The sequence below is a fragment of the Rattus norvegicus genome, chromosome 4 (genome assembly GCF_021556685.1).
Source record: "Rattus norvegicus strain SHRSP/BbbUtx chromosome 4, alternate assembly SHRSP_T2T, whole genome shotgun sequence".
Lineage (NCBI taxonomy): Eukaryota > Metazoa > Chordata > Mammalia > Rodentia > Muridae > Rattus > Rattus norvegicus.
The window spans coordinates 126,703,360-126,726,196 of NC_141537.1; the positions used below are offsets into that span (position 1 = coordinate 126,703,360).

At 43.9% G+C, this 22,837-nt stretch overlaps 1 protein-coding gene and 1 long non-coding RNA gene across 41 annotated transcripts in view; one reads left to right on the forward strand and one right to left on the reverse strand.

Moving 5' to 3' along the window:
* Positions 1-3,426, reverse strand: part of Adamts9 (ADAM metallopeptidase with thrombospondin type 1 motif, 9) — a 171,609-nt gene extending 168,183 nt beyond the window's left edge. For all 3 annotated transcript variants that reach the window (NM_001429136.1, XM_087657557.1, XM_087657556.1), the window contains 2 exon segments: positions 1,949-2,352; positions 2,935-3,426. In NM_001429136.1, the coding sequence (NP_001416065.1) occupies positions 1,949-2,352; positions 2,935-3,049 (519 nt within the window). In that variant the 5' untranslated portion in view covers positions 3,050-3,426.
* Positions 282-22,837, forward strand: part of LOC102555978 (uncharacterized) — a 310,738-nt gene continuing 288,182 nt past the window's right edge. For all 38 annotated transcript variants that reach the window (XR_015686868.1, XR_015686869.1, XR_015686862.1 and 35 more), the window contains exon 1: positions 282-729. This is a non-coding gene — a long non-coding RNA (uncharacterized LOC102555978). The remainder of the gene's footprint in view (positions 730-22,837) is intronic.

A 22,837-nucleotide genomic window follows, 5' to 3' on the forward strand; every position in this document is an offset into this window, starting at 1 on the left:
TATTTTAAAAATATATGCGGGACTTGGGGGGACCCCAGACATGCTGCAAGTTACATGTCATGATAATGGGGATGGTATACCCCAGAGAGTCTTTTCAGGAGCCCGGGTTCTCAGTTCTTAAGGAGACCACGTGCACTGTGTTACCATGTCAAACCACCAATGGAAATTAAGGACCTACGCAGAAAAATATTTATACAACTGCTGGGGCCACTCAGATTCCACCGGTGTGTAGGCGGGGAAAGAGGAGGAGTAAAGACTGTTTACCAACGAAGTACACAAGCAGTCCAGTCGAAGATCCAGGAATTGGGGGTCCCTAGTTTTAAATCGTGAGGTGTACTGATTCTCTGGGATCGGCCCCAAGACTTCAGCCTAGGTCTACCTAGGCAATAACCTCTCAAAGACTGGAGCCATTCTAGTGTCTAAGCCCAGGTTTGAGGCTGTGATGACTCAACGCGGCATCGCCTCCCCTTGCTAAACTGTGGTCTCCGCCTACCCTCAATCAATCTCAAGGAAGTACTTTGGGCGCCAGGATTCTCAGCACTTAGCTGGTGGGTGAAGGGGTTCACCCTCTTCCCCATATCCCACCTTCTCTCCTCCCAGTCTTCCGGAGTGCGGAACTCCTGCCGGGATCCAAGAGCAGGCTCTTGGTAGTCGAAGAAGGATATAACCTCCAGACCCGGAATTTAAGACGCAAGAACCAGCCAGCAAATGTGGCAGCCGAGCATGCGAGTGAGTACCCAAGCCCCCATTTAGAAAGACGAGAGGGAGGGTGTGTGTGTCAAGGGGAGAGAGTAAATGCGCCAGGGGCACAGACTTTTAATAACCAATTGTGCGTAATGCGCGGTGCAGTGAGCTGGGAGAGACAGCCGCGGGAAAGTTTCTGCGTCATACGCGCGTGGTAGAAACGCATGTCGCTTGGGAAAGCGAAGGGCTACTCTAGTTGGGTCCAGAATTGTACAAGACTCTCAACTGTCAGAGGGATTGGGGACTGATGCCTTGTTAATCCCAATGGAGGGTAACAGAGGGGTCAGGAAAAAGAGGGTGGAGATACCAACTTGGATCTCACACTAAACGCCTACTAGACAGCTCCCGGCGGTATCCGTCGCACCCAACTTTCCTAGAGAAACGTGCGCTATACATTTTCATTCCTACATTTTGAAACAGCCACAGGTTCTAGAATAGGGTTCGTCTTAAGGTTATCTCTCCAGGCTCTCCCACTACTCTAGCGCCTCCAGCCACCACGCCAGCAGGGTGCAGAGTCGGACTGCAGTGCATCACCCCTCCCCCCACCTTCCAACCCTAAACACCGCCTTAGAGACAGGCTCCGCCCTCACTCCCGGCTCTCAGAGTATTTGGCCCACCCTTCCTTTCCCGGGACAGGATCGGCTTCCCTGTCAATCTGGTTCGGTTTCAAAATTCCTTGACGTGATAAAAAGCTCCGAGAGGAAAGAACGCGGGGACACTAGGCTGTGTAGCAGCGTCCACAACCAGAGAGATATCCCAGCGCGCCAGTAAGGGTGTCCAGGGATTGTCAGTTTACATCCCTGACTCTGGACGCGCCAATGAGGAGTTGAGTCCGCCCTGCGCTCAGCTGCAGGGCTCCAGAGCAGCCAAGTTTGCTACAAGAAACCACAACCCCAGCAACTTTCTCCGAGTTTGTAAACCTACATGCAAGCTACTCTGCAGAGCTGGGCTGCGTACAGCAAACCCAATTCATCCAATCTAAGACAGCTCCAAACCGTACACGACCCTTTCGGGATAGATGTGTACACCCTTCTTGAGTGGAAGAGCACGCACTACACCGGTAGACCCCCAGTTCCGAGACCTAAGCCAATGTTGATATTTAACGCCAGAGCATAGACTCGGTAGGTTCAGACTAGGGTGCAATTAAGTCTTAAAGAAGCAGACGAGGAGGCGGGGAGGAGGGAAGGGGCACGCGCCCACTTACCATTCCGGAGCACAGGCTGATGACCGCAGTGTGCTCAGACTTGGTATTGACATGGCCTTTGTAGAAACAGTGCCTAAGTTCCATTTCTTCCTCGGAATACAGTTTGGACTGGTTCACCCCTGGCTCTCCAAGGAGGGTGACAGTGAACAGTGGAGCGATAAATCCGGTATGGGCGGTGAGATTAAATAGAAACTGCTGGCCGAAGGCTTTGAGGCGGTAATGCTCCTGGGAAGAGGTAGAGGAAGACGAGGAGGAGGAGGCGAAGGCAGGCCAGGGGTCAGAGGCAGAGTTAATGCTTCGTCGCCTTCTTTTGAAGTGCACGTTCGTGGGAAAGGGTTCCCCGAGGGGGTTCACTCGGATGGGAGACGCGATCTCATATTCGCTCAGACTCTCTAATAATTTCACTGCAGGGAGAAACAGAGGCAAATGAGCTAATCATTCATTTCCCCCGAAAGTTTTAATTTAAAAAGAAGATGGGGGGCTTTGTCCTAATTTATTTTGCAGCCACTTTAAGTCAATTCTTTCAGGCTCCACCACTGGATAAATATTTGTTGAGCGCCTACTGTAATAGTAACAGCCGAGAACTAGGTGAGGGGCTGAGATTAGAGCATTAGAAGTCAGACAATGAACAAATATTAAAAACAAAATAATTACATATTCTGATAAATATCCTGAATACAATAAAATGTGCGCTCTCTGGTGATCCAAGTTATTAAATAGAGTTGATTTGGGACAGGGGATAAGATGGTAAAAAGTCAGGTAAAAAGAACTGGGGGGTGACCCTAAAATTCTTGCAGTGCTTCCCTCCCTAATAGTTGACTAAGGATGACCCAGAGAAGGGAGAGGTTCCAAAACGGGAGGTAATTCTTTCTAGGAAAAGGAGAGAGGCCTCTACTGCGGGGTGCCCGCCCCAGAGCGTGTTCAAGGAGGTGGAGATGGAGTGTGTGGGGGCGTGGGGGGGGCTTGAGGGTCCAGAGCCATGTTACCTTGCCTCGGGTGCAGCCTGTCCTTGCGCACGGCCGCCGCGGAGTCGGGGCTCCTCATCTCAACCAGGTCCGGCACCAGGAGCGTTAGCAGTGTGGCCCAGGATACTAACTGCATGGTGCTCCTCACCCCTCCCCCCGCTTCTCCCACCCCCTCCCTCCTGCCGGCTTTGGTGGCTGGCGGCGACGCGAGGCAGCGGCCGTGGAGAGCGCGCGGAACCCCGGCGCCCTGCCGCCAACTTTTTGACTTTAGGAGTCGCTGAGGTCCTGCAGAGAGGGTCCCGTCTGCGCTCCGCTGAGCAACGCTGCCGCCTGCCGTGAGCTGAGGCGCTCGGGCCGCAGGAGGAGGAGAAGGAGGCGGAGGACTAGGGCTCGGCGGCTCCGCCGCATAATGTCCAGCCTGCGGGCAGGAGAAGGCGCGGAACGTGCGCTCCGAGGCGCGCCGGGCGCCCTTTGCTGGCTGAGTTAGCCGAGCCGCTTCTTGAATGGGGGGCCAGGGGGCGGGGGCCCCCGCGGGCGCTCAAATACCCTAGGTGCACGCCTCCAGGAGGAGGAGAGGGGAGGAGAAAGCGGGGCAGGCGTCCCGCCTCCTTGCAGATCCTGTCCCCTCCTCGGCCGGCCGCGGGTGCCAGGACTCACCGCTTTAGGCCCCTCCAGCTGCCGGAGGCGGAGGCCAGAGACGCCGGCAGCGCCGGAGCAATTGGCGGCCGTCCGCGTCACCTCCCCGAGGTGGGGTTTTCAGAGACTGAGGACGGAGAGCAGAGAAAGTTCTCGGTGGCGCTCAGCCACCCACTCCGACTCTCCTTTACGACTTAGGTCTCCCATTTGGAATCTCTCCCTAGCCAGGTCTTGGTGAAGGTCTCTTTGGGCCCCTGTCCCTCTTCTCCGATGGTCTCTCCCTTCTCCACTTTCTACTGCGCTTTCTCCATTTCACCGTTTCTGCCTGTTCTCTTCATTCTGCCCTGGTCTCTTTCCATCACCCCACTTGGCATTCCTTACAAGAGAAAGTAGCCTTGCTCGGTCTAGATCCTACACTTGATCACTAGAAACCAGATTTGTCACCTGAGCTCCACTCTACTTAATTGCCCCAAGTCGAGAGTTTAAAAGTCAGGGATCTAGCTCAGTCCTGTAGTTCCAGTAGTGTTTCAGATCCGTAGTTGCCTGAAAGTTTCGCAACAGTTTAAACCCGGGTCTTCCCGGGACTTCTGTCTCTGTGGCTAGAGCGTCTACAGGTTTCTGTAGGTCTTTTTCCCAAAAAGGTTAAGGTGCTTACTGTGCAGTTAGTGGGGTTTGGGGTCTTGGAAGCCCCCAACTCTTCCCGACATCTGAAGGGAAGGGAGTAGGGAAGGACTGTGAAGCTGTAGGTCCTGGGGAAGGCACTCAAACCCCCAGGGAGTTCGCAGTCACTTCCGCTTGCTTTCAGCGGTTAGAGAGGATGCGAGCATGGAAGTGGCTCCAAACAGATACTTCAAGTAATCTATCATCTCCCTCCGGTTGAAGATGAACATTTGGAATTCAGAACTCTAGAAAAGGAGAAAAGAGCAACAGGGAGAAGGGGGAGGAAGTGAAGAGGGAAAATGGTTAAAACCATGGATTATTCAAAAGCACCTTTCCCCCTTAGCTCTCGGGAAGAGAGGATGCACTAATTCAAAGGGAAAGGAAAAAGGCATTTTCAGTAACTGATATGACTAACAAATTTATAATTGTCCACGTTTCCTAGAACCGGAGTTCTCTGCTGCTTGGCCCGCTACTCAGAGCTGAGAATATTAGTGCTGATAGAGACCAGAAAGCAGTGTGCTGCGAGTGCCACCCATCCTGGAAACAATGATGTGTACAGTTCTGATGATAGCGGAAAAATGACTTGGCTGCCATTTCCTAAAGATGTTGCTGATCCAATTGGCTAGGCAGCACTGCCACAGCGAAAGGGCCAGGCATCCGGTATCCCTGTGCTGGTGTGCACTTGAAACCTATTCAGGAGGCTGAGACAGGAGGTTGGAGAGATCTAGGCCAGCCTAAACTATACAAGAGACCCTGTCACGATGTAAAATAAAATAGCAAACAAAAGAAGCAGAGAATTTAAAAGGTGTCCTTTCAACCTTGAATCTTCAAAATAACTCATGAAAGTGAATTCCTTCTCGCGTGCCACCTTCCTTTGCATTAGGTGGTAAAGACCACTTTTAATCTGGTGCTTGGGAGTTGCTGGGAGTTGAGCATGGAAATCAGTCCACAGGAACCAACTGCAGTGAGGACTTTATAGCACTACCACAGTAGCTCATAAGCCTAGCGCTTCCGATAGTATCTTCTACCAGACAATTCCTCAATTTTAATTCAAACACCTCCTGATCAAGAGATGCTAACCTCACAGACCTTACCATGTGAGGGGCTGAAGAGATAGCTTTTTGGTAAGAAACACTTGCTGCCCTTACAGAGATCCTGGGTTTGGTTTCCACTACCCATATTTGGATGTTTACAACTGTTTGTAACTTGTTTCAGGAGGTCCCACACTCTCTTCTGGCCACTCCCCTAAATTACACTCTGCACGCATATGCACATATGTGTAATTAAAAATAAAAAAGGTCTTAAAAATTACCACAGAAAGGGACACATTTTCTCCGGTGTAGCTTCACACTTTTGCTTTATGTCTCAAACCTTAATACCAGATTCTGCTTGCAGCTGATGGGACAAAGAGAACCAAAGCACCTGCCTTGACCTCCTGAGGTGTTGGGGACCATGGGCTTATGACTTTCTCGCCACCAGGAAAGTGATTATCAGTGAGCAAATGTTTTGGCCAGCCTCAGAAGGCACACCTGTAAAGGAAATCTTAGAGAGCCCTGCTTCAAATCCTGAGAAAAGCAGAAATGAGCTTGCTATTCCAGGCGTTAATCTTAAATAATAATTCCTTCATTGCGGATTGGCCGCGTACCAGACCTTGTGCTAATGTACTACATCTAACTTAATTTTTAAAATAGCCTTACAAGGCAGGTGGTGTTAACTATTTTGCAGATTAAAATACCAAGGTGAAAAAAAAAATGAAGTACTTTAACAAAAATACTTGGCTAGTAAGTGAACTGATTCAAATTGCTTCGGAAGTTTATTCTAACGTTGCAATTGTGCGTAAACTGATGCCGTGGTGTTTGTGCCTCACATCCTACCTAGTACTAGGGAGGCAGAGGCAGGCAGATCTCTATGTAGATCTATATAAGTTCCAGGCCAGTTAGAGCTATCTATAGAGTGCGACCCTGTCTCAAAAATCAAACAATAAACCCATAGTTATATAATGTGTAAATGACTAAGTAGAAATGTAGCTAGGTTTGGAGGTGATTAATATTGTCCAGAAAATTGTTTTTCAATGTCTTATTCCTTCCTCTTCTCCCCAGGGCTGGGGATTAAACCATTAAATTCAAGTCTAGTATATTCTTTGTTACCCTATACCACTGACTTACATCCCTGGTCCCGAAAGGGGTTCAGCTAAGTTGTTCAGGCTCATCTTGAACTCTCACTGTACCCCAGGCAGGTCTCAGGTTTTGAACTTGTCATTGTCTCCTGTCATCTTCAAGAGTAGCTGGAGTTAGAGGCATGAGACGCCACTTTGGCTCTTTTTTCTGATGCTGAGTAACAATTACCATCTCCTATTTTCATAGCTTCTCCATCGGACGCAGACCAGTCCCTGCACATAGTGTGCTTGAAAGATCTGAACAAACAAATAATCGAACACACTCTTCACCTTCAACACACACACACACACACACACACACACACACACACACACACACACGCACACACTGGGGAAAGAGTATTGGAGGTTGACTCTATAAAGTGGTATTAAGATTGCCCAAGTCTGAGAGAGAAATGTAGATTTTGAGCACTGCCCTCCCCACTACCCCAATGTCCACAGAAGTGTCCTCTGAAAGATTCAGTGCTTTCTGAAGTCATTTTGAGTTCATAGAGAGAGAGAGTTGCTAGCCAGTTTTTCTCGGAGTCTTTACTGGAATTGACTGTTACTGTGGGTTAAAGTGGAGGCCTTCTTTGGCCGACTCTGCATGAAAATTGGGTCCCGAAGGAGTGCTCCTGGCAGTGGATAGCCTAGAAGATGGAAGTAAGAGAGATCATACTATAAATTATTCCATTTGCTGAAATAAATGACAATGAAGGAACAGGAAAGAGAGAGGGAGCAAAGATCTCACTGAAGGAGAATGCCCGCACCCAAAAGATATAAAGGAACCAGAAACCACAGGGACATGTCTCCTGAAGGGCCAGCAGCAGGAGATATGAGAAAGATAAACCTCAGGAATTGTACTTCATTGGATTCTGGTAAACAAGGTCCCCAATGAGGAACGGATGGTAGCTGAACTCTACAATCCCGTGCATTATCTGGGAGTCAGCTTCTTTAAAGATAAGATTCCCTCATTTTTATGCCTATGCATGTAGATGCCTTTGTATGCAATATTTGTGGTGGCCGGAAGAGGGCATTAGATCCCTGAGACTGGAATGACAGAGGTTGTGAGCCGCCATGTTGGTGCTAAGAACGGAACCTGGGTCCACTGCAAGAGCAGCTGTTGCTCTTAATCAATGAGCCATCTCTCTAGCCCCAGGAACCACTTATTTACAGGATGGAAGTGGAAAGAAACTACATCATCTTTGCTTGCCCCGTGGTTAACTGACCTTTTAGTGTCACAGCTACTGACTCCAAGAAAACTGCCACGCTAAGAATGTATCTTCCTGTGAAATGAAGGACATTAGGTTCTGTGTACCCTGGAACTCACTCTGGAGATCAGGCTGGCCTGGAAGTTGAAGTTGACTCTGCTTCCTGAGTCGTGGGATTTATAAGTGGGCACTTCTTCCTTTGTGCTGCTTATTTGGTCCTCAGAGCAACCTGACTGTTGAGTTTTTAGTATCCTCACCTTACTTATGAAGAGAGTCAGACAGCAAAGGGCAGTGCCCTGCTGAGCCTCACTGAAGTAAGAGTACAGAGCATGTGTGCGCACTGAGCTCGGCTCAGCTCCCAAACCTGTGATCTCCATGATTCAGTGCTGCCTCGTCTGATTGTTCACCGTCTTTCAGCCTTTATATCTGACCTGGTAAACATGATGGGACAGAACCCTGTCTATTCTTCTACTGAGTTTTGAAAAGCTTCCACTGAGACCGCCTCATAAAGTTATTGGTCTGGCTTGTGAGGTGGCTCTTTAAAACACCCATCAGGTCACAGCATAGCTTCCACCTTTAGCCTGCTTAATCACCAGGTGCTCCTCGTCTCCTCGTCATTCTAACCTCAGGTCGATAATTCCTTATATGAATTCTACAGCGGTTTCCTTTGCTGTACACAGGCGCTCACGTTCTTCCTCTGCTTCCTCTGCTGTCCTGAGGCCCGGGGATTTAACCACAAATGACATTCAGAAATACTAGACTTCTAGATTAGATCAAAACCATGCAAGTGAAGCAAGATTAGAAGACAACGGGATTTGCGCCCTCTGTTTGAGTCCTCTATGTCCTAAAAGTGCATATTGGACAGTGACGGCTACTGGAAATATGGCTTCCTAGAAGCTGGCAAGGGTCAGAGTATTTATAGCTATACATGTGTATGGTCCGAGTCCAGAACTTCTCCTGGCCCAGTTGAGATGTAAGTGGTTGTTGCTGTGGGAACCAACATAAAAGGCAACTGTATCTGCTTCAATGTATTGCCACGATACAGGCAGCGTAGGTTCTTCTGTATTTGTCAAATGTGTTAACCACTGCCACCAATTTGGTTATTGTTTTAAAAGGGACCGTTTCACTTAATTTATGAAAATCACTCAGTTATAAATATGTACTCTTACAGGTTTTATATAATTTCATACAATTGAGTAAATTTCTGTTCTTCATGATGTCACCATTCTGGGGAAAGCAAGTACTGGTTTAACAAAAATTCATCAGAATTTCAAGTTTGAATATTTATTTATTTATTTGGAAACAGAAGCTTTCAGGGCTATTCTTCCCTATTGGCTGTTTCTAGTACGTGACTCAGCATTCCTTGTCTGCTCAGTGCAGCGCACTAGAGTTAGGCCTCGTCTTTATATAGCTTTTACCTAACCTGAAGGTGGAGGAATGAAGGCCACCAGACCCAGAGGGTGTCAAGAAATGACTCCAATGTGCTGACTCCAAGCCAAGGACTCTACACTTTCTAATCAGTAGTGCCCCTGGAACAGACCTGCTGTTCAGGAGGTGCCAGTCTTGAATTCAGAACGAGAAAGAGCGAGAGGCTCAGTATGTCTTTGTCAAGTAACCTGATCATCAGGGCCATCATTTAGGAGTCTTCTTCACTTTCTATCTGTGCACTTATGTGTCCATTATGTGAATAGTTCTCATACATACACTTGCTGTTAGTCCCATTATCCTTTGGCATTGTGTGTATGTGCGTCTTTCTCTCTCTCTCTCTCTCTCCCTCTCTCTCTCTCTCTCTCATATATATATATATATATATATATATATGAATATATATATGTGTGTATATATATATATGTGTGTGTGTGTGTGTGTGTGTGTGTGTGTATGTGTGTGTATCCATCTTGTTCTGTGAGACAAAAGCCTCCTTACTGGCCTGAATTTACAGATTTGACTAGACTGACTGGCCCCTGAGCCCCAGGCATCCACCTGTCTTCACTTCTCCAGTTCCAGGGTTGCACAATCACAGCCCTGATCATTCTTTGACATGGGCCTTAGGGATTGGACTCAGGTCCTTGTGCTTGTGATGTAAGTAATTTACTGACCTAGTTATTCCTTCACTTGAATTTAAAAAAAAAAAAGACAAGAGTTTATTTTTTATCTCAGAGTTTTCGTATACAGCCAATGCATATAAATTGTACACTTCTTTCTCTCTCAGGCATTTTATTTTTTATTTTACTTTTTTAACCAGAACATTTTTCTCTTTGCTTCTTTGCTTTTTTGTTTATTTATTCGCGTGTGAGTACACGTGCGTACGTGCGTGCGTGCGTGCGTGCGTGCGTGCATGCGTGTGCTCTCATCCACTGTAGGTCACAGCATATGCAGGAAGGTCATAGTAATAATTCTTTTCTTTGTTGTCGTTGTTGTTATTTTTCTTTTTATTGAAGATTGATTTGTCTCATACAATATATCTTGATTGCAATTTCCACTCCCTCTTTTTCCAGTTCCTTTCTACCTCTCCTCCTATTGGGGTCCACCCTCTTACTGTTTCTCATTTTTTAAAAAAAGTCGCCTAAAGGATTATAATGATATATAATATAAACATTTCTAATACAGCAGAGTAGGACTAAACAAAGAAACAGAAGGAACAGTGCACCAAGAACAGAAATAAATGCAGAGACCACTCATTTTCACAGTCAAGAATCCTATAAAAAACATAAAATTGAATGCCATAGTATATATGTAGAGGACCTGTAGGGTTAAAAAGGAGGAAAAAGAAAAAAAGGGACTATTTTTTTAATTTATATTTGTTCCCAGCAGTAAAGCTGCAGGATGAAACTTCTCTGACGATGGCTGAACAAGGCACTGATCTATGAGCATAGCAGAATGCCATTGGGAGTCATTTCATTGTTACATTACTCTAGTAGAACAATGGATTTTCCCATAGATCCCTGGCCTGTCTAGTCTCACGTTCTTGGCCACCAAGCACTGTTGCCTATGGGTTCCATTGTGTGGAGTGGCCTTAACCCAAATCAGATGTTGGTTGGTTACTCCCACAAGCTTAGTGCCACCGTTGCCCTAGCTTATCTTGTAGGCAGGACACGTTGTAGCCTGAAGGGTTTGTAGCTGGGCTGGTGCTTACCTTTATCCTTTGGTGGTATGCAGAATACCTTCCAGTACTGAGAACACCAGCCCACAGGCATAAAGGCTCTGTGTAGGCACCAGCTCGGCATCATCATCGTGTTCGATGAGTTTTGTAGGTGTTGCCTTCACTGGAGAGCAACCTATAGGAATTTACTGGGGAACAACTCAACTAGATGTAACCTCTTCCTTGTACTGAAAGCTTCATTTAGTAGTAAGAGAGGTCCAGTTGGGCCTCTGTCTTTCCCCTTATCAGGCAATTTCATTAGGACTGCTTTTATATACGTATATATTTGAGGAAGCTTCTACTTATTGGGGTTCCATACTACCCCATAATGATCCTTAATTTTAGTTGTCTCTACCCATATGTCCTACCTTGTGTCCTTCTTCCCCACTCCCTGACTTACCCTCCTGTCCCCTCCCCCACTTCATCCATCTATAACTATCTACTGTAATTTCCTTCCCTAGGAGATCTATCCATCCTCCCTAGTCCCTTAATACCTAACCTCTGTGGTTCTATGAATTGTAGCTTGCATTGACTTAGCAGCTAGTATCCACATATAAGTAATGTATGTCAGATTTGTCTTTCTGGGTCTGGGTTACTTCACTTGAGGGGCTTTTTGTTGTTGTTGTTATTGTTGTTGTTGTTTGTTTGTTTGATTGACTGACTGATTGATTTTTAGTTCTATCCATTTACCTATGAATTTTAAGATTTAACTTTTTAATGGCTGAGTAATATTCCATTTTCTTGACCAGTTCCTCTGTTGAGGGGCATCTAGGTTGTTTCCAGTTTCTGGCTCTTATGAAGTCCAGCAATGAACATGGTTGAACAAACATCTCTGGTGTGGTAGGGTGAAGTGTCCTTTGGGTGTATGTCCAAGAGTGGTATAGCTGGATCTCAGGGTAGATTGACTCCAGTCTTTGAGAAGCTACCACAGACTTCTATCCTGCACAAGTTTGTTCCCACCAGCAATGGATGAACTTTGGAGTACCCTTACTCAACATCTTTGCCAATATGAATATGATTTGTCTTGTTTATTTGGCCGTTCTGACTGGTGTGAAGTGGAATCTCAGGGTTGTTTTGATTTGCATCTTCCTGATGACCAAGGATGTTGAACATTCAAGTGCTCTTTTGGGTTTCCTCTTTTGATTATTGTGGTGAAGTTGGTTCTTTCCTTCCATATGAACTCTGGGGGCGTGGAACCCAGTTGATAGGCTTGATGGGAGGGCCCTTTACCAGATGTGCCATCTTGCTGGCCCCACAGTTCTTGAAACAGCCAAAATTTTATTTCCCTATGAGCATTGAAAGAAATTCCTGTTTTTATATGGTAAATCAATTTTTACACTTGCACAATAATGTTTTTTTTTGTTTTTCTTTTTCAGTTTTTTTTTAAATAAGTAATGGAGTCAGATGGTATTTACAGGTTTTTCTGTCCTAATTACATTTAGGATAAAGCTTACTTCCAGAACTAATGAATAATACCACATGTAATCTTTCTGACAACCCGGGGAACTTTGCGCAGGAAGCAATGAAGCCACGGAGAAGTTAGGCAACTTGCCTCAAATGCACTGCTAGTGTAACTGAACAAAGATTCAAGGCCACGCAGTCTGATTTCAAGGCCCATGTTCCCCCACTATCGAACCGCAGCGTCTCTCACATGTGTTTATATTTTATCAAGCTTAGTTCAGGATAAATGGCAAAGCTTAGGGATTCTGTTCCAAGGAATGGAAGTGTGAATGTTAGCAGAATTCAAATGGAAGGCAATAGGAATCAAGGGAATTACCGGGAATGTCTCAGGGAGTCAGTCTGGGCTGTGATGCAGGGCATCAGGCCAACTGGATGAGGGATGGGTGGACTGCCTTCCCTGAGGGTTAGGGTGCTGGCTTGCCCCGCTTTAGAAGACCAGCCTTTGGGAGCACTGGTCTTTAGCAACTTCACTGTCACAACCATTTCTATAAGCTCTGGTTGTCTTCAGTTCTATCCAGGGTCTCTATAGTGTCTGGGCTATGCTGTGATTCTTCTGGATAAATAGCTCCTACCTGGGGTTGTGAAAGAGGGGCCTCTTGCAGTGTTCTTTGCAGTAAATTAAGTTGGGGCCTCTTGAAAGAGCCTCTCAAACAACTCTTCAAGTTACCTCCTTACCATGGACAGTGGGGATTGGGTGGGGCTTTGGAAGAATCTTCATAGGAGTGTGCAGATATTTGAAATGTCCAGCGTCACATGTTACAACGAGACCTGGCAATGAGCTTAGGTGGTGTCGGATCAATGCCAGTTGTCCATGGTGTATTCACCACAAATGGCCTCTGTATTAACAGGTACCAATAACAGGATAAGTTGCTTCCTGAAATGTAAGCCTAGCAATTAGTGCCTTGTCAAGACCCATCAGATGCTGAAAAAAAACCCCTAGTTTTGCAGATTTTCCTCCTACTTGAAATGGGCGTGACTTGTGTACATCAGCGGCATTCACAGTAATGTAACCGTCCAAGCTGCAGCTGCTGTTGCAAGAGGCACAGCTATGGCCGATAGGAGCTCAGGGGGATGGCTTTCTTTGGGACACCCCACTGGGGCAGTAGGGCATTCCTCGTCACAGTACAGAGCACAAATTTACCTCTGTAAACATTCGAAGTCAGTATTTCTCAGATTGTTTAGTTTCTTATTCCTGAACTTAAACCTAGACTTGGGTACTTGTAGTACTTCTGTGGTACGATTTTGAACCAAATGAAGGTTGTGGTAAGGGTTCAGCATGGCTGTCCTGCTGTGAATGGAAAGGAGCTGTCTAGAGACCTTCAATAAATGAAATATTAGGTAGTTGTTTAAAGGACATGGAAAAGTTAGATGTTCAGAATTTAAACATGCCCAAAATGCTTGACCCAGCAACTGAATCACAGCGGCATTTATTTAACTGGGTCCTCCCATCATAAAAAGGAAGAAAAATAATAACTAACTCCATCTATGTCAGAGAGGCTAAAACACGCAGTCGAATGTCCCAAATTATAAATACACATCCAAATGGAACCAGTTGTTCTTCCTGAGCAGTTCTATTAAAATCTCATATAGTTTCTATTCTGTTCATTTCTGTATTATTCCCACAAAATAGCATTAAGTTATTTTTTTTTGTCATCCTATTCAAGGGTGATCGTCCTGTATTCATCTCTGGAATGCTAGGATGATAGGAATGGACCGTTATGCAAATTTATGTGGTGCTGGAGACAGAACCAATGCATAAACACACTCCATACCTCACATACAACACACATGTACATATCCACACCCCCAAACATATACTCTTCCACCTCTATCATACAAATGAATACATACACACATGCATACACACATGCACACATACACACATATACACCCCCACCTCTATCATACAAATGAACACATACACATATATACATATACACAACACGTATATACACACATGCATATGCATACACACATGAATACACACATGCACACACATGCACACACATACACACATGAACACACACATGCTTCACAAAGCAACAACTGTATTTGATACTTAAAATATATACTTCATCTGCAACAAATGCACCAGGAATGAAACATAAAACCTAGATCAGCACTGCTTTAAAAAGAAACAGGAAGAAATATTGTTCTTGTACCTGAAGTACCAAAAAGCCCTCAGGATTATGACTCAAAATCCAGAAGCCATAAAAGAAAACCATTCAATTCTCAACTTCATTGAGAAGGAGACAAACACAAATTTTGCCTCACAAGTCTTCACTCAGAGCAGGCAATGTGAATGGATGGAGCAGCTGACAGTTCCCAGAGATAAGAAGTCCTATGTCAAGGTGTCATCATAGAACCTGTGACATCTTATTCATTACTCAGGTGGTGGAAGGGTGAGGAAAGGACAGATGGAGACAGAGAGAAGCCAAAGTCCCTTTTCAGCAGGAATCTGTTCCAGCAATAATGGCATTAATTCATTTATTCTACACTGAAGACCTGATCGCTTTCTCCCTGGGTCCTACTTCCTAGAAGATTAAACTTCCAACGAATGCTTTTGGAGCAAACACATTCAAGAACAAACAATCAGGAAACAATCAAATGGCAAAATGTAAAAAGAAAAGAAGGATTTCTGCTCATAACACAAGAAGGTTTTCTTCAATTTTATATGAAAAACTTATCACAGCATAAAAAAGTCTCAAAAGAAAGGAGATACAATTGCTTCTCTGCCTTTTGGCTAAGATCAAGTGAAGAAAGGAGATACAAGTGCAGATACAAAAAGATACATTGATACTTGAATACAAAAGTACAAAGGATACAAAATATACTTGATTTTGCTCATAACATTTTTTTTTCAAATTGAAAAGCTCTCATTTGCAGCCTTTTAGTTACCAGGCATATAAATCCTACAGTTTGATAAGATGTGGGTACTCCTAGACACCCTTGTTTGTATGAGAATTGTCCTAATTCCTTAGAAGGCAACTTGATAACACTCATCAGAGCTGGAAAGTCTTACACTCTTTGACCCAGACTTTCCATTTCACGCACGTCACATGTTTATGTGCAGAAAATGCCATGTGCAAGTTCTTCAGAGCAGAAAAATTTCTCAACTTGATCAAAAAGGCTGGGGTGGGATAAGCAGATCTTTTCTAAGGACAAAAAATTCAGAGAAAATATGAAGACATGAAGACTGAGTAATTTAAGAAGTGTGAAGACAGCATACGGCCCAAACTCTAGGGTAAAATACAGAGATACTTTATTTCTCTGCATCTCTTTGTGTGTCTGTGTGAATGTGACATATATGTGTGCGTTATATGTACACTACCTATGTGTGCTTGTGCTTGTGTGTGTGTGTGTGTGTGTGTGTGTGCCTGTGTGCCTGTGCCTGTGTGTACCTGTGGTGTGTCTGTGTGTCTGAACTTGTGAGTGTATGCCTGTGTGTGTGTGCCTGTATGCGTCTGTGTGTCTCTGTGTGTGTCTCTCTCTGTGTGTCTGTGTGTTGTGTTTGTCTGTGTGTGCCTGTATGTATGTGCTAATGTGTGCCTGTATGTCTATGCCTGTGTGTCTGTGTCTGTGAGTGTATGCCTGCATGTATGTGCTAATGTGTGCCTGTATGTCTATGCCTGTGTGTCTGTGTCTGTGAGTGTATGCCTGCCTGTGTGTGTATGACTGTGTGTGTGTCTGTGTGTGTTGGAGACAGATGTTGAGTGCCCTGTTTTTATCCCTCTCCACCTCCTCCTTTCAGACAATGTCCCAGTGAACCTAGAGCGAGGCTGGCAGTCACCATGCCCCAGAGATCCTCCTGGATCTATCCGCTACTATATTTTCTTGTGGATTCTAGGATTTGCATACTAGTTCTCACACTTTGAGCCACCCATACTTACCCACTAAGCCATCTCTGTAGTCCCTCTATTCACTTCTATAGGGAGATATGTGTTCAAATTCAGGACTCACATCAAAGATGTGTGTAGCAACATGACTTATAAGGTGAACAGCAGGAAGCTACATGTTTTCAGCTGAGAAATGACAATTTTCTATTAAACAGTGCTCAAATGGTGGGATACTATTCTTTAGCTCAAAAGAGTGAACCATATACTTTTCAACTGGCCAGAAAGAAAAAAGGTATGATCATTTATATTAAAAAATAGGTCACTAGAAGCTTATGTAGAACAACACATAAAAAGATCTAGAAGAAATCACTCCAAATTCTCATTTGGAGGAAGGGGAAAGAACAAGGCTGTAGATGATGCTTGTTTAAAGGCACCTCAAATTTATTTGCAATGCCCTTAAGTTTTAAAGTATTTGGATAAATTCATGTATTCTATAATTTTAGTGTTGTGTTAATTTAAACTTTAAAAAATCTGTTGAAAATGACAACATTTCCTAATATGTACACACACTACTAGAATTTCTGACTTGTGTGAGAGACCCAAGCAGGGATATCCATAGTCTCTTCTCTTTCCTGGATTAGTTCAGAATCCTCACGAACTGTATGAAACATTTCCCAGTTTATTTTCTTATTCAAGAAAATATCAGATGCTGAAGAATGGATGGATGGATGGATGGATGGATGGTTGATTGGATGGATGGATGGATGACAAACCTTCTTGGGCCTTTACTTTTCTTTGAAGCTTGTTTGAGGCAGAATTACATAGATTCAGCTGCCTCCCCCTAGAGTCTTACCTGGTGGATATGTTAGAGCTATTCAATGTTATGCTGGAATGCAACCGTGAGATATAGCCAAGACTTTTTTTTTCAGATTTCCGGTCTTATATAACAGGTAATGGTGCTGGGAGAGTCTGCGGGTCCAAATGTAAAAAATCACTTCAGTCCACTTCAACCGAACGATCTCCTAGATTTTGTTAACAAATGCACTCCATGAAGTGACCTATGCTGACAAACCTCCTTAGACTCCCAGGAAAGAATTACATTTTCAGTCCGCGGAGGCCCCTTTTTGGGGATTAGAAGAAAACAATCTCTCTATGTGTGTGTCCTAGAAGAGTGGAGACTTTATCAGTGTGATTGCCATCGTGGTCCGGCACTAGCCTCATGCCTAGCACAGAGTAACCATAAATATTTGTGGAATGAGCAAAGCCACACAGAACAGAGATAGAAGAGAAATCATAGATAAATTCTACCATCATGTTGAGAAATAGGACAGAGAAGGCACATCGTGCACCTCTGTTTACGTAAAGATGAGTACAGGCAGTGGAAACTGAGAGATGTGGGGTGTTGAGGGTTAGTGTGTGGAGGGAGGGGTTCATCTGGGTTCTGGGGGGGGCCTGATCACATCTTGTTGGTTGATCTGTGTGAAAATATCTTAAATTCACTTACTTTGTGAAAAATTCATTAAGTGATACCACTGTGATCAATGTCCTTGCTACCTGAAGGTTCTTCAAAAGCTTCCCTTTAAGTAAATGCAATCAATTTCTAACATAAATATGAAACCATGTTTCAAGTAAGTGTTTTCATTCTGACTTTGTGAACAGGGAGTTTTGAGTCCTCCTGCCGGGCTTGCCCCTTAGCCCTTCCTGAATTCAGATACCTCTCTGGAAGGTCATTTGGTTCTTTGTAAGACAGCAGATGTGGGGTGGAAAGGACTCTGCTGCCTTTGGGGATTTAGCACTTAGCCCCTTTCTGCTGCTCTCAATCCTCTGAAAATCTCGGACCCTGACGGAAGGAAGAAGAGAGAAGGAAGAAGTTTCTGGTTAGGGACTTCCCAAGTGCGCAGCCCTGAGAAACTGCATCATTTCTTACTCTCTTAAAACCATTACATTCATCAGCTTTTCTTCCTTCTTGAACCTTTCTTTCTTCGGTTGAAATAATGTTGAGATCCTTAAATTAGCAAGCCAGTTTTGAGTTAGACACATATATTTGTCCTTGGACAAAGCAGTCTATTTACAGGATGGCTCACAGGGGTCAAAGGTTAGAGGAGACTTGAAAATTCATCAAAAAAATGTTTGGTTTGGTACATTGACACCCAACAATGTAGAATATACATTTGTAAAGGAAGAGCAAACTGTACATGCTCAAAGTACAAGATACAGAATGTGTGTTTGGGTTACTAGTATTTATGAATGTATCTTTTTTTTAAAACAAGGAAATGCAGAAGGATATGAAAATATTGGTCACTCCCAAAAGAACATGACATTTGTGAACAGAAGAGGGCTGTTTCCCTGTGTGCTCGATAATTCTTTGGATATTTAAACCCTATTGCATATTGTCTAACTACAAATAAGTGTAAAAAAAGCAAAGCGATGCTTTGGTTATGAACTGCCATTTTGCTGTGAATGCAGGACAATGGTCATTCGAAGGCCAAAGGCTGTAAATCTAAAAGGAAGGAAATCTATTGGTGTCAGAATCTTCTAGATTTCTTAATCCACAGATGAGCACATGTGTCTAAGTTAAATCATTGGCTTACTATTTGTAAGGATTTTACTATCTGTCAGGATGCTAATATCATCTTAACAGAAAGAGAAGTGAGAGAGATAAAGGAGGAGGGAAAGCTTGGAAATTTAGTGCCAGAGTGAAGGAAAAGTCACAGATCCATGGGGTTTATGCCATCATGCCCTCATTATGCCCTCTTCATGAGAGAATGGCAATAAGGCCATTACAGACATCGGGAAGAAGCTGGACATAAGAAACAGACACAGCTAGTGACAAAAGAGTCTATTCTTGGCGTGTATAGTAGGATGCTATTTGATACAAGTGTGTGTATGCATGCCTAGATCCAACATGTCATAGGTTTATATGAAGTGATCGAATGATACGTTACGATTCGCATCTTCATGTGGATTTTCAGAAGAAGCTGAATCAAGCTTGTGTCAGGTATTAGCAAATGTTTGACAGAAATAGTTAATGAGAAGAAATTTTACATGGGCCACGAGTAAACCTTGCCAACAGAATGTAAATGGAATCCAGGAAACCCAAATATAAGCTACCTAAGGCTGCCTATGCTGATCTTGAGGACATGACAGAGTGGAGATTTCTGAGCAGGGCAGCGCCCAGCCGGGGAATGCTGTCACTAGGTGATCCCGAGATGTGTTTCCATGGCACCATCCCCTTGTTTACCAGTCACACCAATCATTATGAATGTCTCTCAAGTGGACTGTCTAACTGTGAAGAAATAAAAACAAGTACATCTTTGTCCAATGAAAAAGCACACACGCCTACATTTAATGCATCACTTTAAAGTTACGTCAAGAGGGCCAAAGAGATGGTTCAGCAGTTAAGAGCACTGGCTGGTCTTCTGGTTCAATTCCCAGGACCCACATGGCAGCTCACAACCGTCGTCTTTCACTTCAGTTCCAGAGGATCTGACACCCTCACACAGATGGAAATTCAGGAGAAGCATCAATGTACATGACATAAAAATAAATAGAAACTGTTAAAAATCACATCTAGAACCAGGCCTGGTGACTAGGCCCAGCTACTTGGGAGGTTGAAGCAAGGGAATTGCTTGAGCTCAGGGCAGCACACTAAGATTTGTCTCATAAGCAAACCTATTTATATACATTTGAAACAAAACTTTTCCTAATAAAATTATCCCAATGGTTTCACATTCCACCTCTATTTTTCTGTTGTTGAGGTGAATTTCGCACACTACATTAGCTGTTTTAAAGTAAATGTTTCAGTAATCTTTAATACATTCATAATGTACAGTTATCACGTCTGATTCCAGAATATTTTCATCACCCCAGAAATGACACTGTGTCCATTAAGTGATTGTTTTCTCCACCCCACCTCCCTTTCCTCGGGCCCTGGCAACTACCAGTCTTCACTCTGTCTCTATAGCACTTATTCGAGATATTTTCCAGACATGGACTCACACGTGACCATTGGTCTCCAGCTCATTTGAGGCACCATGTTCATCTAAACTGTAGCACATATCAGTATCATTCTTATGAGTGAGGGAGGGCAGGGTGTGTGGGCACAAGGGCTCGTGTGTGTGTGTGTGTGTGTGTGTGTGTGTGTGTGTGTGTGTGTGTGTGTGTAGGTACACGTGGGTGTGGATGCTATAGGCTACTAATAGGCTGACTACCATTCTTTCCAAGACAGTCTCTTGCTGGGACTTAAGACTTGGCATTCTGCAAGGTTGACTGGCCATGGGCTCCAGGGATGCTTTACCTCTCAGTACTGGGTTACAAGTCCATGCTACCACACCCAGTTTTATGACATGGTCCTAAGGAACCAAACTCAGGTCTTCATTCTTATGCAGCCGGCACTTTAGTAAACCATAGCACTAGTGTCTCGGTTGACTCAGATTTATTTTCCTCTGTGTCCAGGTACTGAACTGCCAGGTAATATGGCACCTCTGCTTTTAACTTTTAATGAATTGCCAATGTACTAAACATTTTCCATTCAAATGAGAAATATACAAAAGTTTCAATTTTTCTACATCCCCTCTAACACTTGCTGTTGTCTATTTTTTTTAAAAAAAACTGCAATCCATGTGTGTGTGTGTGTATGTGTGTGTGAGTGCGTATGTGTTAGCATGTGTGTGTGTGTGTGCGTGCGCGCACGCACGTGTGCATGCATGTGTATGTGTTAGTGTGTGTGAGTGTGTCTGCTAGTGCCTACTTGCTTGCCTCTGTGTACTTTTGGAGAAATATCTATCCAAGTTCTTATTTTAAAACACAATTGTCTTTTGCTGTTGAACTGTAGAAACTCTACCTATCCTCTGCATACTGAACTCATTTGTAAATATTTTCTTTCTGTCCATTTGAACATTTTTGACAATGGTTTTTGGTGTCCCTGCTATTTTGCTTACTAATACTATATAGAAAAGTGCTATTTTGTGTTCTAATTATCGTATATTGGACTTGTTTTTCTGTTCATTCACGTCGTTGTCCTGTTCTCTCATTTTAATACTAATTCACTGCCTGTGACAGTTTACTTAAGGCTATTTGGATTATTTAAGCCAGTTCAATCTCATTTACCACCCAGACATTAAGAGCAGAAGTGAGGAGCCCTGGAGCTCTCCTGCATGGCAGGATTTGATCACCCATCACACAGGAAACTCCAAAGGGTCAGGTACTGTGTGCCAGGAACAGGTGGCAACGCCCAAATACACATATTCTCTCACCAAACCTATGTAAGCATCTCATTTTCCAATCTCCATCTTGCCAAATATATGATAAGGTTTCACTCATGCTATAAACCACACTACACACATTAGCGAAGATGTCTTGCCTTCCTTCTCCATAGTTATGTCTTTTCTTCCTTTCCTAACTCAATGTTTTCTGACCTGTGAACAAGTAGATATAAAAACTCCACTCTATGGTGATCCTTGGATTTTCTTTTTATGGATTTTTATCTCGTTGAGTCTACAGATAGATGTGAACACTGGTATAGGGCACTGTCCCTATCCTCCGTGCCCTGAGAGACTTATGATGGGGTAGATGGTTTAAACCCGGATAAGTGTCGAGATAGTGGTAATTGTGGATGATAAAATGATACATGGGAATCCATTACGGTCATCCTAGGTAATAGGAGAGCTCCATGGTCATCCCATCTAATTCGTATGTGACCAATCTTCAGGCTTTGATAAAGTCCTGAGTTTTTATTAGTTGACATTTATGAGTCTCACCGATAGATGGGAAGACTAGAGGTATCCATTTATCCAGGAGGGCCGGTGAGACTGGGTGGGATAAAAACCAGTACGAGATGGTGAGGTCCCTGCCACAGCGTAAAGAGTTCAATCTGATTTTCCTAAAGTTTTCCCAGGCTAGCCCTCTTAGCCCACCTTCCCAGCCTATATCCCAGCCTTGCGAGTTCTAGACAAGCCAGGATGGATGGTAACCTAAGAGTCAGGAACTCAGAACATTCTCTCAGAGTACAGTGGGTAATCCTATTTGGAAGATGAAAAATGGAGAATAAAATACTTGACACGACGTGAGGAGCACAGGCATCATTCGGAAAAACCCCTCATGGTCATAGAGTTAAGGTATAAGATTTATTCACAAGGCCCCTGCAGTCACGTGATGTGGGTTTTTTTTCCAGCCTTTCCTTCAATTCTTTAGTCAATCAAGCCAACGTCATAGATTTATAGTTTAGAGGAAAACATGGGTGAGTCCTACATTTCAAATCGTGAAAGCTGGTCTTACTGACTCATACTGTCAGGTCCATGAGTTGATTTTCCAGAGATTTACATGAAACCATCCATTCATAAACGACATTGATGTTTTCTTGCAAGGTGCACACCGTGGGGTCAGTATAGTTTCCAGCAATAGAGGAGGGCGGGTAGCTAAAATAACCAAGTCTGGTCTAATCAGTGGGCTTTTCTTCTCTAACAATGAAATAACCTTACGAAGATGAAATTAATAGGGTATTTTCCCTTTCCTCAGTCCCAAGGACTAGTCCACAACAGGTGGTCTCCTGACCAAGCAGGTGGCTTGCCCTATGCCACAACATACAAAAAGACTCAGAGTAGTTGACTTCTAGTTATACTAATCACCATCCAAAACAAAGGTAAAAAAAAAAATCTTTCCGTGTTCCCACTAGGATTTTTGAGTCATCTTTTGTTTTCATTTTGGCAGAGAAAGAAAATTCAGAATCAGTCACTTCATCTCAAATACAATAATCATCTAGTATTTTATTTATCATAACATGTCCTAGAGAAAGCGGATATTTCGTCTGGGAGCCAGGGCCCTC